This window comes from Abramis brama, assembly GCF_963993115.1.
Source record: "Abramis brama genome assembly, chromosome: 3".
In the NCBI taxonomy this organism is placed as follows: Eukaryota; Metazoa; Chordata; class Actinopteri; order Cypriniformes; family Leuciscidae; genus Abramis; species Abramis brama.
The window spans coordinates 17571462-17586206 of NC_139965.1; the positions used below are offsets into that span (position 1 = coordinate 17571462).

The 14745-nt window shown below is 36.3% G+C and overlaps 1 protein-coding gene across 1 annotated transcript in view; it reads right to left on the reverse strand.

Annotated features, from left to right (window-relative positions):
• The window catches only part of igf1rb (insulin-like growth factor 1b receptor), an 83830-nt gene that overhangs the window by 8004 nt on the left and 61081 nt on the right, over positions 1-14745 (reverse strand). Inside the window, exons 11-20 of the mRNA XM_084107424.1 lie at positions 12930-13210; positions 12703-12836; positions 11571-11736; positions 11375-11474; positions 11118-11188; positions 10801-11030; positions 10573-10680; positions 9491-9650; positions 6731-6860; positions 1409-1543 (exon numbers count right to left, since the gene is read on the reverse strand). Coding sequence (XP_083963550.1) covers positions 1409-1543; positions 6731-6860; positions 9491-9650; positions 10573-10680; positions 10801-11030; positions 11118-11188; positions 11375-11474; positions 11571-11736; positions 12703-12836; positions 12930-13210 — 1515 coding nt within the window. The remainder of the gene's footprint in view (positions 1-1408; positions 1544-6730; positions 6861-9490; positions 9651-10572; positions 10681-10800; positions 11031-11117; positions 11189-11374; positions 11475-11570; positions 11737-12702; positions 12837-12929; positions 13211-14745) is intronic.

Below are 14745 nucleotides of genomic sequence, written 5' to 3' on the forward strand. Positions count from 1 at the left end.
GTTCATTTATTTCACCAATAAGCATGGCTTGTGAAGTGTCCTTTTTATTTTATGTCTTTAAAAAATAAAAAATAAATCTAAAAGGCCTATGCAACATAATATTTGCACATTATTTTCATAAATATTATATATATTTTCTATTATTAATACTTTTTTTCATATTAATTATAAATATAAAATCTGAAAAATATCAAAATCATATTTAATTAAATATATTTACATTTGAATTGAATATATATATATATATATATATATATATATATATATATATATATATATATATATATATATATATTTTTTTTTTTTTTTTTTATTTTTTTTTATGGATAAATATTTAGAAATGCATATTATATAGATATAACATTTAAATTGAAATATACAATATTTATTATAATATAAAATATACAATATACAATAATACAAGGCTGAAAAATATATTTTATAGATATTTTATTTTAGCTATATCACCCTAATTTAACAGATTAATTTGGTCATTTATTAGATTAAAAACACAAGATGTGGCTGACAAAAAAATATTGGTGTTAAATGGCCAAATGGGAACGTAAGCCATCTCTGACATCCAAAACTAGCTTTCCATTGTTTGTACCACTTTCTTCCCAAAACACATATCTATCTACCAACTTTCCTGATATAATGTTCTATTATTAAAAATGTGGCATCCTTGTATTGCTCCGAGTGCTCGTATTTCACTGCCAGCTCTCACACTTTAGATAAAACACGGACTTGAAGCCAGACGCAACCTCACTCAAACCACGCCAAAGAAAACCCAGAGCTTGGAGGCTCACATAGATAAACAAATTATACTTAAATTTAGCGCACAGCACCCACTGGAAGAGCATTAGACTTAGCAGTTTTAAAATCCAAAACAAATAATAGCCGAAGTCAAAAACTGTTTGTTAAATACCATTGATTCTCAAGCTAATCTAGATTTTTTTTTTCAATTCTTGTTTTCAGCTTTGTGACATTACCACCTGAATCATACAGTAGGTGGCAGACTTTCTACTTTTTAAAAGGATTGTTCACCCAAAAATGAAAATTCATCATCATCATCTATTTACCATCATGTCCTTCCAAACCTATATGAAAATTCATATTGAGCAATTTCAAAAGTGATACAACAAGATGTTGCACCAGGTTTGACATCAATGAAACCCAACTAGGATAGAAAGAAAAGTGATATTGAATTTTGGTCTGTTTCTCACATAAAAATATAATATACATTAAAAAGACTTAGAATATAGTGCAAGAGTTATATGGATCACTTTCATGTTTTTGTCCTTTTTGGAGCTTGCGATCCTCTGATAACTGTCTGCTTAAAAAAACAGCATTGAAGTCAAATAAATGCATAAAGTGAGTGAAAGATGATGAATTGAATGAAGTGACTTACAGCATATCAGGGCAGTTGTCTGGTTTGTCCAGTAGTCCTCCCTCCATGACAAACCGCAGTACCTGCTCATTGGACATGCCCTGATAGGGTTGCTCGGCCAGGGTGGCTATTTCCCACAACACCACCCCAAAGGACCTGCAAGAAGAGAACAGACGAGAACAGTTAGAATAGATCTACAATGATAGTGACTAGGGATTTCAGTTTATATAAATTCCCATAATCGGTCATTGTTTAAAGGGATAGTTCACCCAAATTAGAAAATTCGATCATTACTTACTCCCCCTCATGTCGTTCCAAACCCGTAAGACTTTCGTTCATCTTAAGAACACAAATGAAGATCTTTTTGATGATATAAACATTCATCAGCTCACACATCAGTTGTGGTAAATGGAAGCTCAACGATGTTGGCTTGACATGCAAGAACCAATGAGGTTTGTTCTCATGTGTTACGCAGCACGTTTGAGTTTGTTTATGTTCGCGTATCAATGTTTATATGTGAATAAAAGACTAAAATCAATCTGTTCATCATATAAAGGAATTGAGTATCTTCAGAAAATTTGGACTAAACCACTCAATTCATTAGTTTTACGATCTCTTTATGACAGTTTTGAAGCGTCAAAATGGTAGTTGTGTAGCAGTGGGACAGAAAGCTCTCAGATTTCATCACAAAGATCTTCATTTGTGTTCGAAGATTAATGAAAGTCTTACCGGTTTGGAACGACATGAGAGTGAGTAAATAATGACAGAATTTTATGGGTGAACTACCCTTTAAATTAACGATCAATTAATCGGAACCTCTTGTATCCGAAACGGTGAATATAGGGAATATGACCATCTCTTAACAAGTGCTTTTAAATTTGCTGACATATTAGAAATGAATATGATCAATTTCCATAGCGTGAAAAAATAAATGCTTTAAATTTGATCTGTAAAATCATTGTACATTAACAGATAGACGTATCACATATTGTCGACTAGAAGAATAAAACAAGCATATTTGTTTCACTTAGAGACCAAACTACACCAAGTATTTGAAGTAGTATGAAAAAGTGAAGCACATTTAAACAGTATACATATGACGCTTTTGTGCCACATTTTTGTTTGCAACTTAGCAAAACAATTGTGAACCATAGTAGATCACATATCTTCATTTAGAGCAGGTGATCTAGAACAAGCCCAAACACAACATAAGACAATGCGTAGATCACGGAGTGACATGACATGCAGCCTGGCTAAAGCTATATGGCTTCCAATCCAGTGTTTTCCAACACCAACCAACGTCATTTGAAAACTCAATCAATGGATACTGGATCTCCGGTGTGGGGGGTGGGTATGGACCATGTGTAGAGACCAATCGCACACCATTTCCCAGCTAGAGCACACTTAGATTGGTTTGATTGCTCAGATTGACAGGTCTTAATTCACCATGCGCTGCAGAATAGAAGCGCACAGCTGAAACAGCCTGGAAGATCATCACTCATAAAACAAGATCTTCACTTGTTGTTTATTCAATGTACTTTTATTGTGGGGTTTACCCATGCAAGTAGTTCTTATGTTCAGTACAATCACTTGTTTGGAGGGTCTTTTGGTTAATTATGTTTCAAAGTAAACGGCTAGCCTTACTAATCCACTGCATGGCTTGACATATATTTAGAATACGTAACATGTTCATTTTCACTCATTTGTCATTTTCACACACCTCAAAACTACGCACTCTAATTATGACCATCGATACGTTTTATCGATTAAAATATTATCGACAATTAATCGATCATCGATTAATCGTTAGCATACCTAATAGCGAACAAAGTGTTCGTTCAAGCGCCTTCAAGTTACTGATTTTCTGTTTAATATCGGAGTAAGTTCAGTTGAAAGCTGCTCGCTCGTAAAAAGAACTGTTTTTTCAAGAAATATCAATATTTTTACTGAGAATGAGAGATGTGTGGTCTACTTACCTAAAACTTTCAAATGGGAGCAAGTTGTCATTATAATGAGTCAGCCGCTGTGACAAATGATATAATATAATGTGGTCTGTTGATAATAAAGCTATTAAAGAACATAACAAAAATATCAGTCATGCTTCACTCGAGTAATCTTTCTTTTGGTTCTTCTTATTCGTATTATTTTTCTATAAGTGTTGTACATCTAAATTAGATACAAAAGTGATTCAAAGCTTGCAACAAATAAATATAGGCTGTTCCAAAAACCGAATGAGCTGCTTTGTGGTTTACAACTGCATAAATATTGGAAATGCTTTACATAGGCAGCAACTCATAAAACACCACTACTGAATGAAATAATACATTTTAATTGCACTGAACTATTTGCATCAATACTTCACAGTACTGAATAAAATGTTCCTTTGTAATCCATATTTCTCTCACGCCGTTCACCATATTGGATTTATGCATTCTGGTGTTGCCTTTTACACAAAGCACAGATGTGACTACACACTATAGCATTTCTCACCAGGCTTGACTAACACTGACTGCAATATAGCTGACGTTAACATGTTGCGAAGCACATTTAAACATTGGGTGATTTTTTTATTTATTTCACACTTAATTGACTAGTGTCTCGGGCTGAAGCAGGGAAACACCCTGGATGGATGGAAATTAAATTAAATGGGGAAAAAAAAGGATAAAAACTTGGATAGTGTGCTAAATAAAAAATAAAAATACAATTCGATTTTTATTGTGCTCATTGTAATGCATATGCAATGCAAGGAATTGTGATGCTGCATACCAATTCGGCTAAAGCAGAGTATATATTACAGGATTTAGAACAGAGCCTGAATACTAACACTTTTATTCCTAATAAGCAGAGGAAACTATAAGTAAGCCATTTTTAGGTTTAATGCTCACCGATTGACAATGGACGATAGAACAATGTCCAGGAAATCGGTCTGAAATTTTTTATTATTTTAAAATGAGTCATCATTCATTATTTTGCACTTCCGTTTGGTGGCGTAAAAATGGGCCCTTTTTACATTTCTGGGTTTTTTAGAAGTGGAAGTAATTATAATTGGGTAAACTTCTTTAGCGGTGAATGGGAGACAACAAACGATAACATGTTTTTGCATTTGTTCTAAAGCAAAAGAAGAAGAAAAAATCAGCAAAAGCATTTCCACAACTTTCCAAAAGAGTGAAAAAACCCCAGAGAGAGATTGATTCCAGCAGTCAGAAGAAAGAATGATGTCAAATTTGCCGTCACTCCCTCAGCCATAGTATTAAAAACACCACTTTACAATAAGGTTTCATTAGTTAAAGGGATAGTTCACTTTGAAATTAAATTTTGGTATGTTTTAGCTTACCTCAAGGGCATCCAAGATGTAGGCGTCTTTTTTTCCGCAGTAGTTTCAATTTTGATATTTTTAGGTCAAACCGTTCTTGTCTGTCAGTCATTGAATGCAGGTCTATGGTCACCACCTCAAAGAGCATGCACAGAGTCCAAATTAAAACAATTCCCCATCGTCCAAATTAAACAATTCCCCATCGTAAGTACACATTGATGGCCTAAGACACGAAACAAGCGGTTTGTGTGAGAAAACAAACAGTATTTATATAGTTTTTACCTCTTATACACAGCCACGTCCAAGTGATCTGATCTGACGTGTACGCAGACTGGTGCATAGATATATACACTAGATGTCGCCTTAAAGACATTCGTTCCAATGAACTGCCGTAGACAAGGCGACATCTAGTGTATATATCTATGCACCAGTCTGCGTACACGTCAGATCAGATCACTTGGACGTGGCTGTGTATAAGAGGTAAAAACGATATAAATACTGTTCGTTTTCTCACACAAACTGCTCGTTTCGTGTCTTAGGCCATCATTCAATGTGTACTTACGATGGGGAATTGTTTCATTTGGACGACGGGGAATTGTTTTAATTTGGACTTCTCTGTGCTTGCTCTTTGAGGTGGTGACCACAGACCTGCATTCAATGACTGACAGACAAGAACGGTTTGACCTAAAAATATCAAAATTGAAACTACTGCGGAAAAAAAGACACCTACATCTTGGATGCCCTTGAGGTAAGCTAAAACATACCAAAATTTAATTTCAAAGTGAACTATCCCTTTAAAATAAGTCAATGCGTTAACTAACATGAACTAACAATGAATAAAACATTTGTTACAGTATTTTTTTATTTTTGTTAATGTTAGTTAATACAAATACAGTCATTCAATGTTTGTACATTTTAGTTCACAGTGCAACTGTGCAACTATTAACTACAACTGTGCAACTATGCAACTATTAACAAATGTAAACAAATAAAACTTTTTATTTTAATAATGAATTAGTAAATGTTGAAATTAACATTAATTTAGATTAATTAGTGCTGTAGAAGTATTTTTCATTCTTAATTCATGTTAACTAAAGTAGTGAACTAATGAAACCTTATTGTAAAGTGTTACCAAAAACTACTAGATTTGCAATGTTGATAAGTGAGGAAGCGTCCGTGAAAAAGGTCCACTGCACACATAACCTTTAAGATACAGCCATTATATTCAAATTCTGATCTTAACCACTGTCGCAGAATTTCTTTCACATGGTACATTTGTGATTACTGGCGAAACACTACTCCACTCCTATGTCTGATCCTTGTGTAAAGTTTACCAGACAGACATTCATTATTATCAAGGCCTGTCGGTGACCCTGGTCAGACATGAAAGGTGAACTGTTAGGGCAGACTCTCCAAACACCTGGAAGGAAACTTGAGAACATTGTAATTAAGTTCAAATCTCTTCCTGAACAGGGAGTGCTTGATTCTGATCCTTAACAAAAGATTTAAGCGTGAACCTCCCAGCGAGTCCAAAGAGCTACTTATCATGACATGGGAGGACGAATCGACCAAAGATTCCTTGAGGCTCTGGAATGCCACACATATCAGCCACAGCTGTTGTAGTTTCCGGAAAAGAGCGGTCTAGACTCCCCGAGGTTTTCTTTGAAAGTTTGTTAAATGAGACTAGCATATGAGGGAAATGTTTCTAGCTCATGTGAGGGCTGATGAGGCTTGATTGCCAGCTTCATTTGAAATATATGGAAAGATGTTTCTCCTCATTGCCTACCGCATTAACGTATGCACTATGTAATGGAAAATGTGTGTTGAGCTGCGCGAGTGTGGTTTTCATTTCTCATTTAGCTAGCGGAGGAACTGTAATGGACACAGATGTCGTTCCACAGCTACGGTGACTGGACTGATGCACCCCGCTATGTTGTCCACTATACGTCTCAGATGATTTCTCGATGTGTTTTTAACATCATATATAAACATGCACACATTGATTGTCTGTGGAATACATGAAAGCTTACCAGACATCAGACATTGTGGTAAATACTCCATCTTTGAGGGACTCGGGGGACATCCAGCGCACAGGCAGTAGTCCCTTGCCTCCTTTTCTGTAGTAATCCGTCTCATAAATGTCCCGCGTCATGCCAAAGTCTACAGATTGAGGATAAATGAAGTGAAATTACTAAGGTTCTATAGTTTTCCTGGAGATTTAGCCAAACAAAATGAAGAACATTTACAGCATTTTGAGCGACTTATTATTTATTCATTATGGAATAATAAAACTGGCGATTCAGGGATACTATAACTAAAAGCTAAAATAAATATTTTTCATGCTACAAATTAATACAGTGAGGAAAATAAGTATTTGAACACCCTGCTATTTTGCAAGTTCTCCCACTTAGAAATCATGGAGGGGTCTAAAATTGTCATCGTAGGTGCATGTCCACTGTGAGAGACATAATCTAAAAAAAAAAATCCAGAAATCACAATGTATGATTTTTTAACTATTTATTTGTATGATACAGCTGCAAATAAGTATTTGAACACCTGAGAAAATCAATGTTAATATTTGGTACAGTAGCCTTTGTTTGCAATTACAGAGGTCAAACGTTTCCTGTAGTTTTTCACCAGGTTTGCACACACTGCAGGAGGGATTTTGGCCCACTCCTCCACACAGATCTTCTCTAGATCAGTCAGGTTTCTGGGCTGTCGCTGAGAAACACGGAGTTTGAGCTCCCTCTAAAGATTGTCTATTGGGTTTAGGTCTGGAGACTGGCTAGGCCACGCCAGAACCTTGATATGCTTCTTACAGAGCCACTCCTTGGTTATCCTGGCTGTGTGCTTCGCGTCATTGTCATGTTGGAAGACCCAGCCTCGACCCATCTTCAATGCTCTAACTGAGGGAAGGAGGTTGTTCCCCAAAATCTCGCAATACATGGCCCCGGTCATCCTCTCCTTAATACAGTGCAGTCGCCCTGTCCCATGTGCAGAAAAACACCCCCAAAGCATGATGCTACCACCCCCATGCTTCACAGTAGGGATGGTGTTCTTGGGATGGTACTCATCATTCTTCTTCCTCCAAACACGTTTAGTGGAATTATGACCAAAAAGTTCTATTTTGGTCTCATCTGACCACATGACTTTCTCCCATGACTCATCTGGATCATCCAAATGGTCATTGGCAAACTTAAGACGGGCCTTGACATGTGCTGGTTTAAGCAGGGGAACCTTCCGTGCCATGCATGATTTCAAACCATGACGTCTTAGTGTATTACCAACAGTAACCTTGGAAACGGTGGTCCCAGCTCTTTTCAGGTCATTGACCAGCTCCTCCCGTGTAGTTCTGGGCTGATTTCTCACCTTTCTTAGGATCATTGAGACCCCACGAGGTGAGATCTTGCATGGAGCCCCAGTCCGAGGGAGATTGACAGTCATGTTTAGCTTCTTCCATTTTCTAATGATTGCTCCAACAGTGGACCTTTTTTCACCAAGCTGCTTGGCAATTTCCCCGTAGCCCTTTCCAGCCTTGTGGAGGTGTACAATTTTGTCTCTAGTGTCTTTGGACAACTCTTTGGTCTTGGCCATGTTAGTAGTTGGATTCTTACTGATTGTATGGGGTGGACAGGTGTCTTTATGCAGCTAACGACCTCAAACAGGTGCATCTAATTTAGGATAATAAATGGAGTGGAGGTGGACATTTTAAAGGCAGACTAACAGGTCTTTGAGGGTCAGAATTCTAGCTGATAGACAGGTGTTCAAATACTTATTTGCAGCTGTATCATACAAATAAATAGTTAAAAAATCATATATTGTGATTTCTGGATTTTTTTTTTTTTAGATTATGTCTCTCACAGTGGACATGCACCTACGATGACAATTTCAGACCCCTCCATGATTTCCAAGTGGGAGAACTTGCAAAATAGCAGGGTGTTCAAATACTTATTTTCCTCACTGTATATAGGCATAATGAATGCAATATAGCAATGTAACAGAAATAAAATTGAAAGTATGAAAGATGGATAAATCTGTTGAAATGTTTGCCATTATTTTTTTAATTTAGAGCTACAGTACATGATAGTTAAGTAATACAAATCATAAAGTAGCTATGTAATGGAAGTAGCAACAGATCCTATTGTAGGTATTGCAACGTACAACCAAGTGCAACTGATTATCAAAAATAATAAAAATGTAGGGCAGGGACTTAATTCAATAGGTTGTTGATTGGATAGAGGCAGATCTGAATACGAGTTTGCAGTCGACTGAAAGAAAGGGGTGCAGTTTTTTTTATAAAAAATTATAAGGTGAAAAAAAATTATTAAAAACTGGAACATGCATGGATGAATCATTTACAGTCAGATCAATAACATGTATTTATAAAATAGATTTCCATTTCATGCCAGCTTAAAAATAACGAAAACAATTAAACATTAAAAATCTATTATTAAATATCTGTATTATTTAGTATTTAATTGTGTTACGAAACAATGAGCAATAGTGCAAAATGTCAAAAGGTGTTAAATCTGAGGTGTAATTTGTCAATGCAATATTTTTCAATTTAATAACTGTGAAATGATCAATAAATATTGTGAAATGCCCCTAGCTTAAGATAATTAAAATATGCTAAAACCCTCTCAGAGAAGCTGCGTCTCAAAATTCATTTTGCTACTAAAACATAATAAAGCTAAATGAAAAAAATCCATATTTTAATGAGTCTTAAATAGTCATTCATATTGCACATAGTTGAGAAAAGCAAATACATTTTTTCTCATTTCATCACATACCACCAATTTTGACTGCAAAATCCTCTGCCACCATGCAATTCCTTGCTGCCAAGTCTCTGTGAACAAACTTGTTGGCGTTGAGGTAAGCCATGCCATCCGCTATCTCTCCTGCCATCTGAATCATCTTCTTCAATGGTGGCAAAGGCAAGCTGGAGGTGTTCTGAGGAAGGACGAGGAAGAGGAGAATGACACTCTCAAGCTATGTTCCAAAACCCAGTGAGTCTTGCTGAAACTTTGCATCATGCAAATTAGTCTCAGCCTCAGACCGTTGGCTGAACGTCTGATGCATAAGCAACACAAAATGGGAAACACTTCAAAGTCGTCATCTGATTCTACAGGATTTATGGGAGATTTGTGTGTCACATTCTTTAATGGTCCGCCTGGAGACAAAAATGAGGTAAAGCCAAACCACCTCATGGAAGAAGAATGCAGTCGTGTTTACAACTGTGACAATGAGCACTTTTCAGGATAAACTAAACGCTGGATTTTCAAAAAATATGTGAAATTTGAAGTAAACTTGCACAATGTTCTTGAATGAATAATTCATTAGATGCACGGTCTGCTATCGTAGGAACATTGACATTACATTTCCACGGCCATAAGCATGACGCAGAACAAAACGAACTGTGATTGGTTGCTTTATATGTCGGTCAGATGTCCTCTTGGGCGATCCTTGGCCGATGAATGTGTGTATGCAGAATTGCTGCCTGCGAAGAACATTTCAAATCAGTCACTCTCGAGGTTACATTTTTCATTAAGGATGAAGCCTTAGAAAGTAAGGTAAGCTAAGCTCACTAGGTTTGGGAATAGAGATCAAGCAACTGAATTGGAGGGGCTTATAGACTAGAGGCTGCATCCCAGGAGCGCATTGCAGTCAGCAGTCCATTTAGGGAAAGAAATTTGTGAATGGAAGATTAATTCTGATTAATGGAAATCGCTCAATTACGCATCGTAATTCCACCACAATTCCAGGTGGCAGTATTTAACTTGCTGGAATTCAGAACGGTTCGGGAAAAAATCAGTCCGATTAGCCAAATATTTGATCAACGACGTGAAGATGTTTCGTGTGTGCCTGTATTCACCTCAGCGGATCGAAGCGAGCGTAGGTAACTCTTCAGATCTCCTCGTGTCATCAGCTCCATGATCACCAGTGTGGGTTGACCCTGCGAGACCACACCCAGTAGACGCACCTAAACCAATCACAAAAGACATCACAGGGTCCCAAGTCAACATTATTTAACAGTTTTAAGGCTACTATACACCAATACTGCAAGTATAAGATGAGATTTGTCATGAGTTCTTTGACTAACCACATGGTGACAATTGAACTCCTTCATCACAGAGGCTTCATTAAGGAACTCAATGCGTTCATGCAAGCTAGCCGATTCGTTGACCGTTTTGATGGCCACCCTGGTTTCCGGCTCATCTTTGACAACACCTTTCGCGATGCCCTCATACACCATACCAAAAGATCCTTGTCCAAGCTCTCGGCACATGGTGATTTTCTCTCGCTCCACTTCCCATTCATCCGGCACATACACTGCAAGCATGAATTACAATAGAAGTTAGTCACAAATACACTGAATATTTACAAAAACTGTTTAAGTGCCCTTGATTGAATACTCACTCTCTGCTGCGCTGAAGTACTCTGGGTTAACGGATGCGTAAAGGACTCCATTTCCAAGCCTGTCACTGTTTCTGTGGATTCCAGAAAGCACTTATTTAGCAAAAACAGCACTCAGCATGTAATAGAGAACAAGTGGGAAATATTCTCAAGTTTCTATATCACTTTTTAATATATTATATACATTTCATCCAGAGGGGCCTATGTTGTTAAAATCAATTATGAGAATTTGGAGAGTATAGATGTGTTAAAACTAGTACCGTTTCTTGTTCACCAAGATGAAAGCCACTGCAGCGAAGGCGGCGAAAATCAGGATGATCGGGATAATCATGAAGTACAGGAAGTGTTCATAATGTGTTTCTTGAGTGTGCAAGAAAAAAAAAGTCAAAACTCAATTTCTTTTTGAAATTCTAATACTTTTGGAATTGAAAGTGATGAAAATCATGGTAAACCTACGTTCAACCTGAATCACATAGAAAGCTATGGGTTGAGTCCACGACCCGTTTCCGGCGAGAGACGTAGCCCGCACACGGGCAGAATAGTTCCCAGGTCCCAAATTGGAGAGTTTTACCCCTTTGTGCTCCCTGTAGTGTTGACGGGATACACACTCATGCTTCTCAGGCTGTAAAAAAAAAAAGAAAAAAAAAAAGATCAACACATAAATCAACAGTTGATAAATTAGTTAACAATTATTGCAAAAAATGCAGGGGGGGGGGGCCCTAACTGGGTCATTTTTTGTATGCAGGTTTATTCATTTATTTAAGTAAATTTATTATAAATATATTGTTAAATATATTATTTTAAATAAAAATGTTAAATTAAAAAATTACAAAATATTATCAAATATTATTCAGTAACTATAATAATTCAACTACATGTGCTTCTCTTAGGGAGGCTGATAGGCACGATGTGCAAAGTTTTGCTCAGTATCACGATTGTCTAAATACTTGCGATACTGATGTTGATCAATCCTCACATAATTATCATTTCATCCCCAGAAATTGAGAAAAAAGCCATTTAAATAAAGAAATCAGTAGCATTATTGTTGATTCTGGTCTTCATTCAAACTACTTAAAGACGCCATTAAACTAAGATTGAATGTGGAAAAAATGTATTCATTGTAATTAAAATGAATTAATTGTGATTAATTACAGAAATATGTCAGATTAACTAGTACATTTTTTGTAATCAATTGACAGCATATTGTTATACAATATTATATATATATATATATATATATATATATATATATATATATATAGATATAGATATAGATATAGATATAGATATAGATATAGATATAGATAGATAGATAGATAGATAGATAGATAGATAGATAGATATAATCAACTGACAGCATATTGTTATAAATTATATTGTTATATAATTACACCTATATAGGTGTGGTGGGGCATTAAATCAGCAATATCAGCAATGTGGTAAAAATGTAACTGATTATTAGGCTAAATAAAAAATTATTGACATTTTTTGAAAGACTTGAATGTTAAAATCAAAATTTTGTTGGAGATTTTATAAAACCTTGCTTAAACACAAGACACTGATTTGGTGGTTAAAATGCAAGAGGCACCTCTGTCCCAAGACGATACTGAATCTCATACAGCAGGATCAGGCCGTTGGGTTTATGCGGTTCAGGCCACTTCAGAAACACCGAATCCTCCAGACCTTCCCAGGTCACTGAGCCAGGAATGTCATCGGCTCTTTCTACAAGAAAACGAAGAAACCAAAAGGTTTGTCATTGATATTTTTGAATATAGTGCTTCACCACCAATTCCCATGTACATGTCCTGATCTTACCTGCCGGTTTGGTGCGGGAAAAGACAAAGGTGGCCGCGCTGCAGTGTCGAACCTCTTCGTTGCAGGCGTGCACGTCGATGCGGTAAACGGTAAAGGGCTGCAGGCCACTGATGTCAGCAGTTCGCTCCTTCACCTTCCTCTCCAGAAAAGAAAACACCCGTCTAGGCGGCTCATCATCTGAGAAGTTTCCTTCGGTCAGGTTCCAGTTTCCTGACAGCAGAGTGTGGATGGAAGTTGCATTGGCCACGCCAAACAGATCTCGCTTTCGCCTGTCGGGAGGTCTGGAACGAGAAAGAGGAGATATATTGGAGGAAACAGTAAAACTTCAAGCGCAACTTCTGCTGCTGCAGAAACTGATATATTTACAACTTTTATAGAAATGTTCATTTATTTAAAAAAGTATCTGCACAATTGAGCTCTGCGAACACCTCTGTTATTTCATATACAATAAAATTTGAGCTGTATAGTGGTCCAAATCCGTCTTTTAGGCAGAATAACTATAAGTAATAAGTAATATGTCCAGATATGAAATGTTTAAGTTTTGTGGTTATACTTTTGAAACCGTATGTGTTTTAATTTTAATTACAGTGTAATGACTTTCGTCAGACTTCCTATGTAAGTGCATTTATATGTACAGTATCTGTATGTACTGTCTATGTGTTTGTTATTTGTTTTGCAATCTGACAAACAAGTCTATTTATGTATTTAATTAATATTATAATTAATCTACCTTAAATTTTTATCTTGTATAAAAATGTATTTTTAACACCGATATACTATAGAAAGTAGAGGAAAGAAAGCACAAAGTTAACTTACACACAATAAAAAGCACATAGTATAAAATCCATTTCCAGTTATACATAATCACCACAATTAATATCGGTTTTAATTATTTTTCAGGATCTCTCCTTACATTATCAAAGCCTTTTCTGGTCAACATATGATGATTATAACTAAATTAGAAAAAAAACAGTTATTGAACCTACAATAAAACAATGACTGAATTAGTTGATTAGTAGATTACTAGTGGATTAAGTTAAGATTTTCTGTGCTTATTGACACTTCAAGAGAAGCTTTTTCCTCAATACTGAGGAGACCATTTTTAACCCCATTTGTGAACGTGTGGGGTAACAACCACATGAGCAAGTTATTCTCGTCCATGCCAAAGCAATCACGTTTTCTGTCCTCAGATGATCTGGCAACGACTCCATCCCCCCTGAATCCTTTCACACACACTAACACACACCACAGCTGGTCTCCATTCCTCGGCCTGCTAACACTCACACACTGGAGCAGTTTGTCACTCAACTCTCAACAAGTTGCAAGTCCTTCCTCTGCCTGCTAGAAACACACATCCTAGCACCACAGATGGGTTGAGTTTGACAGAGCATGTGGCCAGAGAGATGTGATATGAAGCTATACATCTCTGTCTGTATCTGATGCACACTGGATCTTCTGGCCCAAGCCCCGTCTTGCCTAATCGCTGGCCTATTGTCTATTGCATAATGCAATCTGTAGGTGAGTTTTTTTTTTTTTTTTTTTTGTGACAGAAAATACATTTATAATGTTACAATTTTTTTTATTTTTAAATAAATGCTGTTCTTTTCAAATTTCTATTCATCAAAGAATCCTGAAAAAAAATGCATCACGGTTTTCACAGAAATATTAAGCAGCACAACTGTTTTCAACATTGATAATAAGAAATCATCAAATCAGCGTATTAGAAATATTTCTGAAGGATCATGTGACACTGAAGACTGAAGTAATGATACTGAAAATTCAGCTTTGCCGTCACAAGAATAATTATATTTTAAAA